This window comes from Urocitellus parryii, chromosome 14, assembly GCF_045843805.1.
Source record: "Urocitellus parryii isolate mUroPar1 chromosome 14, mUroPar1.hap1, whole genome shotgun sequence".
NCBI classification, from domain to species: Eukaryota; Metazoa; Chordata; class Mammalia; order Rodentia; family Sciuridae; genus Urocitellus; species Urocitellus parryii.
The window spans coordinates 36,367,432-36,383,076 of NC_135544.1; the positions used below are offsets into that span (position 1 = coordinate 36,367,432).

Sequence of the window (15,645 nt, forward strand, 5' to 3'; positions counted from 1 at the left end):
GAGATAACAGAAACAAACTTTACGAGAAAGAAGAGATGATAAAGGATAAAGTAAAGGGAGATTTTTCTCTTATACTTATCTTTATTAACATTATTATTAAGAAGAATTGGTTGTACTGAAGACAAGAGAAAAATTTAGGGAATATAAAAGCATCCTATCAAACCATCTTTTCTTTCCGAACAATCTTTTCTGAGACCCCACTTTAGGGATCATTATTTTGGATAAGGGGTCATTCATGGGGTTCTGAGATGTGTTGTGGAATGTGTACTTAATGTGTAGAAGAGGGAGACATTTGCATGAGGCTAATCTGAAAGTGAAAGGGGGCAGGGTAGAGACCTCTAGGGAGGGGTGCTCTGAAGCCTGGGAAATAGGTTTCAACCAGGGCAGGCAGGTGGAAAGAGGGAGGGGTCTGCATGCGCACAGAGTCTCTAGGCAGCGTGTGAGCTGTCTCCGCTGGGAGGGGCGAGGCTGTCACTCGCTGGGGCGTTAGAAGCCGGAGAGGCGCTTGGAAAACTTGGCCCTCCGGAGAATCTGGTCACTCTCACTCCTCTGGGGACCTCAGAAGAAGGAGGACCTTTGGCCATGGGTGAGTGTGCGAGCTGGTGCGGATAAGTAGCCTAAAGGCTGGGCGTGGGGACGAGTGCTAGAGAAAGTGAATGTTTGCAGTCCTCAGATTGCACAGAGCACCCGAGCCCCCCCAACCCGCACCCACAGCGGAGAGCCTGCCTCCGGACTTTTCCCGCAGGCGAGGAAGGGATAAGGTGGCGGCTAGAGGCTGGGGCAGGTGCTGGGCCATTTAAAATGGACGAGGGCAATCATCCTGCAGCCCGGGGGGCGTTCGGTGTACGGTGCTCAGTGCTCTGGACGGTGTCTGAGGAATAAAGACAGGATTAGAAGTAGTGGATGGATTCCAGGAAGATCGTCGTTCTTACTTGTTGTGGGGTTTGGGGAGCAAGTGGAGACGGGCACAAGAGATGGAAACTTCCTAAAACTTCCAGCTCGCACAGGTTGAGTAGAGGGAGGCGCTGGGGCAAGGGGAGCTGAGATTGGGGACAAGTTGCAGCCCTCGCGTCAAGTGAGTGCTCATTTGCATAAAACGCTTGGAGTCCTAAGGCTGATTCACCCAGGGCTAGACCTGGATAAATAAGCATTATGGTTAAAGGACGTCCAGACTGGCTCAGGTCACTGGAAGGTACAGCTCCAAGCCGTTTAGATTCACTGGCGTTTCTAGGAGTCCTCCTCCTGGGAGTTCAGCAGCGCAGCTTGGAAAAGTCCCAGGAATGTTGGAGGGGTGGGCTGGAGGGGCGGAGAACTGGGTGTCGGTGGATCCAAACCCTGCAGGAGGAGGTGGTGGAAAAAGTTCAGGGAAGAGCGAGAGAGAGGCCGGAGGGAAGAAATCACCCACTCCCTTAAGACTTGGTGTGGTTTGTTCAGCGTATCTGTACCCGGGCAATACTGCATTTCCACGGTTACTTATTAGCTATCCACCAGTGATTGGGGTTTACTATTCAAACGCCAGAATACTCACTTCTTCCGGTCCAAGTCCTTTACCCACCCCTCCCCCGCAACCCCCTTGTCCTTTGTTGTGAGGGATTTCTTCAAGAGTAAAGGAGGCCTTTGGGACTGATGTGCTCCTGTTGAAATTCCTAAATTCCCACAGGCTCGAGGGTTAGGGGATGCTTTGACTACTAATCGGTGGAGTTTATAGACACTGGCCAACTTGGCAGAAAGGAAAAAAGAGAAGGCTGAGGACATTTTTGCCTATGAATGTTAGCTCTGATCAAGACATTCATAGTCTCTTCTTGCTTGACCCTGGAAGAGCCTTAGAAAGAACCATTTTTAGGATCTTTGAATAAAACACTGTTGGGAATGATCTACAAAATAGATTTTTTTAAAGATGTTTTCCAAAAAGGAAACAATATTTTCAGGGTATAAGAGAGAAACATTCTCTCAAATGGGACAGAACTGTACTTTAGGCTTTTTTTTTTTTTAATTCAGCATATAAACTCTTGTTAGAATAACATGGGGAGGGGGATTCTTACAAATGGAAAGCCAAAATAATTAACTCAATGTAATCTATTAATTGATTACTAAATGCATTAAGATGCTGTTTGGATCCAACATAATAAAGTATCAACAAAGAATGACATAATTTACCCTTATAAACTTGAGCTTGAGGGTTTAAACTGCTCACAATTTTATAGTTAATGATTTCTTTAAGTTGCTTTTCCAGACTATAATAAGAGCAATTAGTCCTGGATTTTGCTTCAATCTCTACGGATAAATTGTCCATGCCAAATTACAGATAAGTATCCTGGGAAGGGGGCGGAGTTAACAACTGAGTTGTTACAATAATCTGGAGCTTGGCCTGTAACTCTCAGAAACTATCTATAATCTCACAGATACCCCAAATTTGTTGATTCTTTCTTCTGTCAGGAATGGATTATGTTTTTCCTCTTGTCCTTGAGGTGACCCAAACTCATGTAGATGTCAGGTACCTAGTGGGAGAAAGGGAGTGCAGAGGATGTGTGAGAAATCAGAGGTCAGGAAAGTAAAGGAAAGAACAGGTAACTACGAATAGTGGGAGCCTGAAGTCAGGGCTCAGGCAGAGACTCAGAAAAGCAGTGCAAAATAAATTAGGAAGAGCCAATTAGCAGATGAGAGGTGAATGAGAGAAAGAAGGAGGGAAACACCTCCAGAAACAAGAGAACATTTGGTCATTAAATTCATATTACTCTTCTTTAAATTTGCTGTGTAAAGCAGAATTTCATTACTTCATACCTCTTTTATTTAGTGGTAGTAGGGTAGGGATAGTAGAGGTTCAAAATTGGAGTCAGGATTGCTTGAAAAAGGGGGAATAACTGAAGGAGAATGCTGGATCCATCTTTTTCCTGTTATGCTGACTGAAATTTATCATTTAGAGAAAGAAAGATGGTGCTATGGGGTGAATATGTTTCTTGTTTGTGTAAGAAGAAGAAATTCCTCCTGTAGCATTGTGGAAGAGTGAGAGTAATTGGTTAATCAAACTTTCTGAATAATTTATAGTCATATTTATAATGCACATGGCCAATTCTCAACAGAACTTATTTGCAAAGTAGGCATATTGAGAGGCATCTCTTTTGGCATCTCTTACTTTTTCTTTTTGTTCTCTTCTCTTTCCTCAGTGATGCCCTTGGCTTGTGTGGGTATGCAGGAAGGTTTTCCTTTGCTCCAAAATTCGGCTTTCCTGAAAGGATACAGCAAAGTATTTCATATTAAAAAGGCAGAGCTCACCATTTGCAAAGAGTGTTTACAGGTCAGCTATAAGACTGACTTTAACCATCAAGCTGCTTAATTGTGGAATTTTAGGCTCCAGTAGAAAGATAGAGTCAAGGAATATATTTAATTTAGTTCCTAACCATGATACTCACTGCCCTACTTGACCACATTTATGTCATAAATATTTACTCTGACACCATTAATCTTTGTTTTGTTTATCAAATGATATTGAATATTATTTAGTTTAACAGGTATTATTATAGAAGTTTCATGAAGGGAGTAATATTGAATTTGATTTGGAGATGAGAAGGATTTGGGAAGGGAAGAGGTGAAATCTTTGGTAGATTGGAAACACATAATAAAGATTTAAATTTAATAAAGGAAAAAGAATAAGAAAGTAAAAATATGATTTGAGGATTACCAACCTTTAGTGAGAGCTAAAGCCACTTATTGAATTATCTGTTTGAAGGTGAGAGCATAGGAAATACTAGTTGAGAAAGGATAAACCCTTTCTCAACTAGTTTGGAGGAAGAAGAAGAATACAAGCTACTTAATATGTTCTAATTGCCCCCAAATTAGAACAATGAAATGTGACATCTTATATGATTGACATTAGATTCAAGAGTCCATATATTTTGATAAGAAAAAAACAAGATGGAAATGGTTGTTCAACTTTAGTAAAAGTGGATTGGTTGTGGATCTATAAAATTGTTTACGAATTTAGGTAAAAATTAATGAGATACAATATTATCCTGAATTTATGCTTTTATTTCAGGAAAAATATGACACTTTACAAGCAGTCATGAATAAAGTACAAAGTGCTTAGGTTTGAAATAGGAGAGGCAGAGGACAATCCCATGTGTTTCGGGATGGACCCTCAAACCTCTGAAATCTTGTTTTCTCTCTCTTTTTTTTTATTTTTGTAGATCAGATCTTAATTCAATAATAATTAGAGGAAAAACATGGACAAAAGATAAGGTTGAAGTATTTTTATTAAGAAAATTGAACATATTTTTTATGACTCTAGACTACTAGGTAATACTTAAAGGATCATTTGATCTCTAGTATGTTACTTTTCTGAGATGATTATAATGATCTGATTATATTCTGAATGAGAGAAAGATAAACTAATGTAGGCATCTATTGCTGCATAATAACATCCCCCAAACAAGTGGATTATAATGATTCATTATTCTCTCTCATGGTTCTTGTGGGCTGACTCTCTGATGAACAATTTTCATTTGAAGTCTCATGCTGTTACCATCTGATGTTGGCTGGGGATTCAGCCATCTGAAGACTTGATTGAACTGGTCTTTTAAGATAGCTCACACAAACCAGGGGCAGTGGCACAGGCCTATAATCCCAGCAACTCAGGAGATTGAGACAGGAGGATTGCCAAGTTTAAGGTCAGCATCAGCAATTTAGCAAGGCCCTAAGCAACTTAGTAAGACCCTGTCTCAAAATAAAAGAAGAGGGGTGGGAGGACTGGGGGATGTGATTCAGTGGTAAAATCCCTCTGGATTCAATCCCCAGGACCAAAAAAAAGATTGCTTGCACATACAGCTAGTAGTTGATGCTGCTCTGCTTGTGTTGGGAGTTTATCTGGGCCTACTCTTTTGTTTTTTTTTTTTTTTCTTCGTGAAATGATGGCAGGGTTCCAAGAACAAGCACTTCAAGAATGAGTATCCCACGAAACCTAAACAGAAGCTACAAGAATTCTTAGGACTTAGCATCAGGGAAACATCAGAACATGACTTTTGCTGCATGCCATTAGCCACAAAAGTCATCAAAAAGCAGTAAGATTCAAGGGTAGGGAGATTAGGCCTGTCCTCTTGATATCAAGAGTAGCATGCTTACATGAGGAAAGAAGCAATTAACTAATTAATCAACTAATTGATCTCATTCCTAAAAGTTATGTCCCATAAGTGTGCTTCACATTACAACTAAAATCTCTGTAATTTCTCTGAAATTTTGCATATGCATATGATCAATGACTGAACTTTTAATTACAAATATGAGGAAATATGTCACACTAAAATCTCACAGCAAAACATTTCAGTGTGGAAATTCATGCCTGGGTGGAAGGAAATGTGTTGGTAGAATACTGGGATAAAATCTGCTCAATATAGTTTCAAATAAAAGCAGTTAATCTTTCTATTTTCATTTAAATCTGAAGTTTTAAGACTATTATAAATTATTGTTCATTTTATTTATAATTGAGTTTGTGTCATAAATTGGAATATAGATGAATTATGAAAAATCTATATTAACTATTTTTTGTTACAATAAATAAATGCTTTATAATGATCGGCTTAGGAGCTGGCTTTATTTTGTAAGAATGGGCTACTTTTACATAACATTATTTGAGTGGGTATGGAGTCATTAGAGACTTAAATATACTTATTTTTGGAAAAGATATAGTTAATTATGGTAAGATTCAACTTCATAAAACTTTTCATGTAATTTTTAATTGGCAATTAAAAGTGTCAATTTGATTAGGAAAAAATATAGGTCCTTTCTGAGACAATTGAAAAACAAAATAAAAAAAAATTAGGATGAGTTGGGTTTAAATTTAAGGACAGAATTAGTTTCAACCTAGAAACTTACAGGCCTTAAAAAAAATTAGATTCTTAACTGTGTTTCAACTCATTTGACTTGAGGTCATTCTATTTTCAACTGTTTGAAAAGAGGTAAGAAAATGAGGATAGATGATGGGAAGCCATATACTCATTATGCACTGTCCATAATATAACAAGCCCCAAACCCAGCATCCCAACAAGAAATGAAAACTAGTTATGTAAACACTATGACTGGAATAACATATGAAAATTCAGGAGGAAATATGACACGTAGTTAAGAGAAATTCATCTATAGTTTGTTAAGATATTCATTCACTATAAGAGATCTATACCTAAACTATATATTAGTTAAATAAATACTTTTGCTATTTCTGTAAAACTTCTTTTCCTAGAACCTGTAATTTTACTGTATACTTGAAAAAACTTACAGAATATATTAAACACTGATTCTTGGATCCTGACTCTGAAGCTCCAGATTCAGAAGGCTGAGGCTGCAGAGCTGGCCCTATAATGTTAGTTAGTGTACAGTCCCACTGATTTCCAGGCAGGAAGTCTGGGGTGTGCTTTGAGATTGGAACTCCAGAATGCTTGTCTCCCTCACAAGCTAAATGTTATTCCTTTACTTGTATCTGTAATACATTGTTTTAAATTCATTATTTGGTTAGGACTCAAAAAATATAATCAAAAGCTCCATTTACATTTCTATTTCATTTCACTATAAACTTCCTAAGTCTCTATAGTTGCTGACACTTTGTCCTTACTAAGTCACCCATCAGCTTTATGGGGTGATGCTCTCCAGAGTATACTGAAATGTCTTTCCTGAAAATGACTAACAACTTCTATCTTCAGGGTTTTGAGTATTATTTATGTTTATGTAAATTCTAGATCTGTTTTTCTGTGCTTAGCTGTCAACTGTCTTCACCTAGTTGTCCCTCTAGTTCTTCAATATCAATATGTTCAAAACTGAAATCATCCTTCCAAGATCTGACTAGCTCTCTCCATTCTCCATCCCCTCTCCTTCCTCTTCAATACTTATTGTAGAGAGGTGCTAGTAGAAAAAGGAAGGTGAAAGAACTATCAAGGCTCGTCGTCGGAGAAAATGCCCATTTATTGAGGAACAGCTCTGCATATTGAGCCGGGGGTGGTTGGGCATTTATGACAGTTTAATGGTTGAAGGGTTTGACAGTTGGCATGGGTGCTTTCTGATTGGTGGGTAAGGATCATGTGAGTTAGCAGGGCTAGTCTGATTGGTGGGTAAGGATCATATGAGTCAGCAGGGCTAGTCTGATTGGTGGGTAAGGATCATGTGAGCCAGAAGGGCTAGTCTGATTGGTGGGTAAGGATCATGTGAGCCAGCAGGGCTAGTCTGATTTGTGGGTAAGGATCATGTGAGCCAGTAGGGGTCACCATTGGAAGGCTCTTCTTGGGGGATGGGGAAATTAGTCTTTGGAGCCAGGGCAACTCCCAGCAGAAGGGACACTGGGAAAATGATTTGAATGTGATAAATGCTCAAGAGATAATTAAATTTTTACACATTGTTAGAATATGGTCAAGCCAAGAATACAGAGCACAAACACCTGGAGTTTAGTAACCATTGCATCTAGTGAAATTCTGCCTTTTCTGCATGCTCTCAATGTCTTGCCTGGGCATCTGTTCTGGCAGCTATCCTCTCTGTGTTGTAGTTATTTGTTAATATGTATTTTATTCTTCATTATTTGAGGTCACATCTAGACTCCGAAGGCAGTAACTTCTAGACAGCAAAGAAATCATCAAATACCTATACCGTTATGCTATTTTGTCTAAGGTCGAGTGTCATGCTAACGTAGAAAGTTTCAGAAACACAAAATTTGAGTGTTTTTACAGAATATGCATTTAGCTTTAGTAATGGCAGGAGACACAAAAGAGGGCAAGACTGTGGAGTGAGTGTATCTGTCCAGAACAGGTTAGGGATACTACTGTGAGAAGGATTTGACACTAGACCAGAGGCCTTTATGAAATAAGAAACATTAAGACAAGAAGGACTTGGAAGATTCAACTGAGATGTGGATCTTAGAAACAGTGCAATTTCAAGAGAGTCAAAGAAGGAAAGGGTTTTGATCTATGTGACCTATAGAGTTCAGTACAATAGAAAGAACAGAGAAGAGTAAAACTTATTTTTCTTTAAGGAATTTTAAAAATTGATATAAGCCTACTAAAATTCATATAGTTTTTTTGGTTGTTTTACATTATGTTATAATTGCCCAGTTGAGAGGTATCATGTCCATTTTGATAACTGTATTGTTTTTTTTATTATTCTTTATTTTATTTATAGAGCGTAGTTATACCTTGAATAGTAGGAATATACAGATCAATACATGATCTGTGTTCAAACTATCAAATGGGTCAACAGAGATTAAATATATTGTGGTTAAACTTTCATTAGGCCAGAAGTTAGATGACGATCATTTGTATTTCAGTAACTTTGTATTATTGATAAGTGCTACCTTTTTCCACAGGTGTAAATGAAGGACTTGGATTAAATGTTCAGCATGAGTTTAGTCAGCTCTAATTGCTTGTAAACTAGTACCTAACTGACTAAATTAAAAAAAAAAAAGTACGTTCAGCCCCACATCTTTATCAGATGATGAGGAGATACTTTCATAGCATGTGTATCAAAACCACCATATAGATCTTTCCTTGTTAGCAATGCTTTGTGGTTTCAAGCCTGACTTTTAATCAGAGACTCCTAGTGCTCAACCACAAGATTTGGCATTTTTCTTCTTCTATTTTTTTTTTTTTTGGTATCCGTAGATTTTTAAAAATAACTCATATCAAAGAGGATTAAAAAAATCAACTGAAATGAAAAAAAAATCAAACATGCATGCAATATTTCTTGGAATTATCTGAAGCTTCATTAGTCCACATACACATTGCTCACTTTAAATTCATTGTGTATTACTTTGTATAAACAATTAACATGTACTAACAATTTATTTTTCATATATGAGAGAATAAATTGCCATATTTTAACAAGTAAGTTTCTATTTCTTTTGCCAGTAGCTAGCACCCTAAACTGTTAATGTTTATTGATACTTGTGTTTGTGTATGTGGGAGAGAGTTTCTTCTTTTACATTTTTTTTTTTTTTACTTTTATATGTGAGTCTAAGACAGTGTCTTATGAAGCCAATATAATGCAAGAGGGATCATTTCACAAGTCCTAGAAATGGTATTTTTAAGGACTTTCTCTGTTCTTTAATGGTAAAAATTACCTCCCTGGTTAAATCCTGGAGTCTAAATCCCAGACAAATATATTGCTTTCATTATAAATATCAAGGCATACAGAGGGTATTGATATCTGATAGAACATAACTCATTGCCAACTTATACCTTTTGGATATAGTTTTTTGTGTTTGTTGTTTCTTTTAGTAAAGAAAAACATAAATATTCAAAAGAAAAGTGCTGAAATGGTGCTGAGCTTTCACAAATTCTGGACACTGTATAATATTTAGTAGGCATTTTCTATTAAGATAGGCCAACCATCTAGTCAATATTTGAAGAACAGATTACGAGCACTGCCTACTTAGGGAGCTTTCTGCATTCTTTTTTGATTTTTCTATTAAGTAGTACAGAAAGGGTAAAATAAAAGTCTACATACTATACATATGAGAGGGTGACAAAGAATATCTTCTGTTTTCATTATTTCATTCTTTTAAAAAATGAAAAAGAATACAATTTTATTCTTAAAACTAGATATCAGAAAGCAAACTCAAGATGCTATTCCTGGAGAGAAAAGTGTCAGAGCAGCTATTGATGCAAGTGCACAATTTGAATCTTTAATATACAAATGATATAGAAATCACTAGAAAAAATTAGCTTTAATTAATTTTATTCATCTCATAGTAATTACCTTAATGGCATCCCTTTAACTAATATTTGTGGTTTCAATAAGCCAAGATGCAAAGTGATATTCAACTCAAAACAGGTAAAAATTTAAGAATACCAATAATAATTCGCAAATCTCATTTCATCATCTTAAAATTCTGTTGTTGCAGAATTTTTGTATATAGTAGAGCCACCAACAAGTCCATAGTGGAAGAGTACTCCTCTCAGAAAATATCAGCCTGTTGATTTGATTGGACAGGTATTTCCAAGCCACATGCTCACTCTGGTTCTACCCCAAATGACACAATGATACAGAGTAAGGATAATTTCTAATTCCATAGCACTTTGTGCTCTTTTGGAAATATAAAACTTTGCACACAGAAAACTATATGAGGGACTGCGGGTATACCTCAGTTGGTAGAGTACTTGCCTACCATGCACAAGGGCCTGAGTTCAATCCCAAGCACCACAAAAAAACAAAACAACAAAATAACCACAGAAAACGATATGATTAAACACAATAATTGCTAAAATCATTGGCCAGGAATGGATTGGAGGTTACAATCATAGTTTTTTCTGAATGAGACTCTTGAAGAGAAGCTGGAGGGCTTGTGACTTTGGAAGTAGGGGTGTGGGAGTAGCCCAAGAAGAGCAGGGGACAAGCTGTGGAGGTGGGATGAACATGGTCTTCAGAACCCATCTGAATTAGCTTCCCTCCAGCTCTTATTCAAAGGCTACTAATTTTTCCATCTTCTGGAAATGGTTTTGGGGCCACACTATTATAGAAATTGTAGAAACCTTGCAAAAAGTGACCTGGTGGTATGCAAAGGAGGGGTTCTGCTAACCCCAGCACCTTACTCTTCCTGTTCTCTCACCCTGATACTCCAACTCTAAGTCTCCTTGTTTCCCCACAGAGCACTTACAGACTTGTTCTATTTGCTGTGTGTGTACTCTGATCATCATGACTTTCTTTCTGTTCAATTAGACCTTAGTCAGCAATCCAGCTATTCTTGATGCGGCAGTTACCTTGAAAAGTCTGCTTCCTGAAATACTGAAGTATAACACCAGAGAAACACCAAGGCAAGCATAGAGTAGAAAATAAAAAGTTTTATTTAAAGAGTAGTAAAACAGACTTCTCAAGGGGGAAGATGGGAATCCAAAGGTGGAATCCGTGGAATGAGGAAGTCCCATCCCTTTTATACATCTGAAGTTTCCTTTGTTCTCCTTCATTCTTGTCCTTTATCTTGTTCATTTCCCCCAATGCTGCTTACATGACTGAAGGATGCTGGGGTGGCCAGAAGGTGAGCAGGTGGGCTGGAAGGGCCAAGGTGGACTGCTGGGCAGGAAGAGAATTGGCAGCCCAGGGGGCCTTAATTAGCAGCTCCCAGTCTGCTCAGGAGCTGCTCCATTAACATCCTTTTGGAAGAGGTAGTATAGGCAGGGAATCTTGGTAATCAAAGGGCTCTGGAGACATGAACATTCCAATCTCCCATTTTCTCCATCTGACCTGATCACCTGTTGACATAACTGCCTGTCTTTAATTCTTGCTTCATTCTTACACAAGAATTCTTCACTCTCTAGTTCTTTGTTCCAAAACACATGGCTTATGGTAGCATACTATGGAGGAAGGCTTGACATAGGATTAAGAAAATCATTCTATTACATGGTTGCCCATTTCCAACATTGAGGGATAGCCATCTGAACAGATTCGGTTAGAGATGTTAACAGAAAAGAAAGAAATACTAAAAATAATGAGAAGAAAATGCAAAACCAGTAGATAGGGTATTCCCTATGGCAGAGAGGAAGGAGTCACCTAGAATAAGCACAAACAAGGCAAGAGAATTGGAAATTTGAGGCTTACCTGGCAACTTAGGAAGAAATTGACTCAAAATAAGATAAAAAAGAAGGATTGGGGATGCAGTTCAAAGGTTGAGTATCTCTAAGCTTAATTGCCAGTATTACAGAAAAAGTCTTAAAAATAAAAATTATAAACTTCACTTATCAGAAAATGTGGTAGAATCCAATATGATAATGAATAATAAGATATCAACAGTTATTTCAAAATATTTTCTTTTTTTCTGAAATATGCGCATGATTTAATTGGGAGGAAGGGCAAAGAAGAAAGATCCCTTTCTCTTAGCAACTTAAATTTCACATTCTTGGGCTGGGATTATGGCTCAGTGGTAGAGCACTTGCCTAGCACGTGTGAGGCACTGGGTTCGATCCTCAGCACCACATACAAATGAATAAATAAAGATCAAATACATGTTTGAAGATGTGAATTTGGTGTCAACATACCTTCTATACAAACAGAGATATGATAAATTTTGGTATAAAGATGTATTAAGAATTGTGATGCAAAAAAAAATAAGAGAGCTCATGTATAATGGCATAATTTGGTGTGAACATACTCTATATATAGAGTTATGAAAAATTTTGTTGTGAATGGATAATTATGAATGTAATAATACACTCCACTATTAGCATGTATGCAAGAAATAAATAAAAATAAATAAATAAATCAGAAAAGAAAAAAAAAAGATATTGTGTCCATATACAACTAAAAAAAATTCACATTCTTACCTTTAGGTCTGTATAATCCTAGCCTTCTCTTGCATTTTCTTTTTTTGCTACCCTGCCCCCACCCCCACCCCCACTTTCTTGCTTTTTGATGGCTTTTAAAATTCAGATGGTGAATGTTTGAAGAAGGCTATTATCTTGGGGTTGAAAGACTCATTCAGTTCTCTCCTATCTTCTGTGTCAAGGACTGATCCAAAATAGCACAATTAAAATAAAACACAACATAATTAAAACAAAGCATTCTGAATAGGTAATTGAAAAAAAAAATCTAATTGGATATTTGTGATTATGCCTGTTCATTTTTCACTCAAGTTTTCTTAATACATAGTGCTATGTGCAGAGGATTTTTGTGAAGCCGATGTACACAGGGAGTATGTCCCTACTGGTAGAACTTTAATATGGTCTTCCAATTCTTGCAAGGATTTCAGAATTGAGGTACAAGTAGCTATTTGCTCTCCTCGAGTTGAGTCCTGTTTTCTTTGTCACTGGCTTTCTTCCTTGGTCCCAGTGGCTGTAGCTCACTGTTTATTTATTGGCTGTTTAGTATGGAAAAACATCTAGTCTTTTAACATCGACAACAAATCAGAGTAATGAGCCTGCCCATCACGCTAGATTGGGTATAATCTTTGCCTGTTAGGTTCTTGGCTGGTTTTGCTGTACTTCACTATCCTGAAAGTTTGAGAAATCTGACTGCTTTGTTGGTTGTTGTTTTCCCATTCTTATTAACATTTGCCAAACCTTTTGTCATGCATCTTTAGACTCATGACAGCTTCTAGGTCAAATTTCAGTTTTGATCATTGCATCCTTTAGAAGTAATGCTAAGGACCGAAATAGCCAGTTCCTTTTCAGTGGTTGCAATGGATGCTGATTAGCTGCATGCTGCTTGTGGAAGTCATAGCAACAGGTCCTACTTACTATCTTTTAGGCATCTCAATTAAGTTTCTTTAGTCTTTGAAAATATAACTACAAAAAAGTTTCATCTCCTGGGGAAGATGAATATTTCCTTTCATTGGAGAACAACTTCATAGAGTTCATTAGGAATTCTTTTCTAGTGTTCATTTCTGAACAAGTAAGCTAGAAATTGTTTGTATTTCTTCCTTTCCTTTTTTCCTTCCAATTTTCGTAATTAGACTTTCAATGGATATAATCTTTTAATTTTTAAAATTATTAATTGCCAAGTGGTTTGGGGCCATTCCTTAGGTTACAAAGCTAAACATACTCATCAATAACAAGAAAAATATATTAAAGTTGATTACAGAAAGATGATAGCTATGGTTACTTTATTTTTCTAGAGAAAGATAGATGTAGGAAGAAAACCTGTATTAAATTTTACTACTATATAAAATGTGAATAAAAGTGGATTTTTTTCACTTTTTTACAAGTCACAAATAATTGTAATTTCTCCCTATATAAAATCTCTTTATAAGGACTTAAAAATAGCATACTATAGGGACACAGTTTATAGCAGCACAATTCACAATACCTAAACTGTGGAACCAACCTAAATGCCCTTCAGTAGATGAATGGATTAAACAAATGTGACATATATACACATTGGAATATTACTCAGCAATAAAAGAGAATAAAATCATGGCATTTGCAGGTAAATGGATGCAGTTGGAGAAGATAATGCTAAGTGAAGTTAGCCAATCCCAAAAAAACAAATGGCGAATGTTTTCTCTGATATAAGGAAGCTGACTCATAGTTGGGTAGGGAGAGGGAGCATGTGAGGAGTTGATGAACTCTAGAAGGGCAGAAGGGTGGGAGAGGAAGGAAGGGGTCAGAGAGTTAGCAATGATGAAGGAATGTGATGGACGTCATTATCCAAAGTACATATATGAAGACATGAATTGGTGTGAGCATACTTTATATGAAAAATTATTCTATATATGTAATAAGAATAGTGATGCATTCGGTTGTCATATATTTAAAAAATAAAAGCAATTAAAAAAATCTCTTTGTGGCATAGAATTATAAGGTTTAGACATAATCCATTCATCAAGTGATTTTTAAACTTGCTGCCTGCTAGACAGAACACTTAATGCTAGATATTGCCAATACAAAGCTAAAATATGATACCTGGTATATTGTAAGAAAACATTAGGAGTTACCTGGTATAACACAGGCTGAGGTAGAAGTTTATATATTGTATATGAGTAGAAGAGACTAGTTAAAATTTCTCCTAAAATGTAGGTTTGGGATGCCTAGAGTTTTGTTAGAGATGACCTATAAAACTTGAAGATGGTTTGCCTGGCATATGGATCAGAGTTAAAGCATTCTAGCCAGATAAGAAGATTAGTCCTCCGTTACCTATGGTTTTGCTCTCTGTGATTTCAGCTATAAGAAGGTTAGTAGTGGACTAGCACTGTATTATTTTATCATCATTTTATCATCATTGTTATCTCTTGATGTGCCTTATTTGTAAATTAAACTCTATCATAGGTATGTATGTGTAGGAGAAACCATAGTATATATAGGGTTCAGTTCTGTTGGTGATTTTAGGCATCCACCCACCTGGGGGATCTTTGAAGGTATCTCCCATGAATAAGAGGGGACTATTGTAGTACAAATAAAGTATTAAAGCAACAAAGGAAGTGTTTAATGATTTGTAAGCTGAATACAGTTAACTGAAGAATAGAAATGGGGCAGATGTGCACTGATTTAGAAGACTGAAGAGGTAAACAAGAGATAGTTAAGGAGTCTGAAATGATGCACTAACTGGTTGGCCTTTACTGCAATTAGACAGAGGAGGCGCTGTTGGGTATTTGCAGGATGGATAAGATAATTAGAAACAGTTTTAGCAGCAGTGGAGCTGAATATGATGAGTGGGATATTAGAAACAACAAAAAGTATAAGAAAGTATTTTTAAGAACAGATTTTAAATTATCAAACAAAATCCTAAAAATATAGAAATATTTTCTAGTAATTATTTTCAAATAAAAGTTACTGGAACCGAGGGGTAGTGAAAGGTCTGAAATTTCATTTTCTGTTTAAAGAAGAAATACCCAATAATTATCTTAGTAGATACAGAAAAAAATATTAATGAAATTTTATAATAATATATGGTAAAAATTAGAGGCAAATTAAAAAAAAGAATAGATACTTATAAACTGATTAAAGTTTTCTACATAAATCAATAAGTAACATTAAATTTAACATCAAAACACTAAAAGCATAAAAAAATGTTAAGAACAGGTTAAACATGTTTACTCTCACTATCCTTCATTTTCTAACCAGGAGAATCAGAAAAGGAAAAAAAATAATTACGAATGGAAAAACTAGAAAGAAATGGCCATTCTTCCATTAATGAAGATTATACACTTGTCTACATAGTAGCTTAAAGAGATTGCAAACAACTAGAAATGAG

General features: G+C 36.5%; 1 protein-coding gene across 2 annotated transcripts in view; it reads left to right on the forward strand.

Annotated features, from left to right (window-relative positions):
* Nucleotides 1–432: 432 nt before the first annotated feature.
* Nucleotides 433–15,645, forward strand: part of Gpm6a (glycoprotein M6A) — a 313,002-nt gene continuing 297,789 nt past the window's right edge. For both annotated transcript variants that reach the window (XM_026389725.2, XM_026389726.2), the window contains exon 1: nucleotides 433–586. Coding sequence is in view for 1 of the 2 variants with exons in the window: in XM_026389726.2 (XP_026245511.1) it covers nucleotides 583–586 (4 nt within the window). In the remaining variant the exon portion in view is untranslated. The remainder of the gene's footprint in view (nucleotides 587–15,645) is intronic.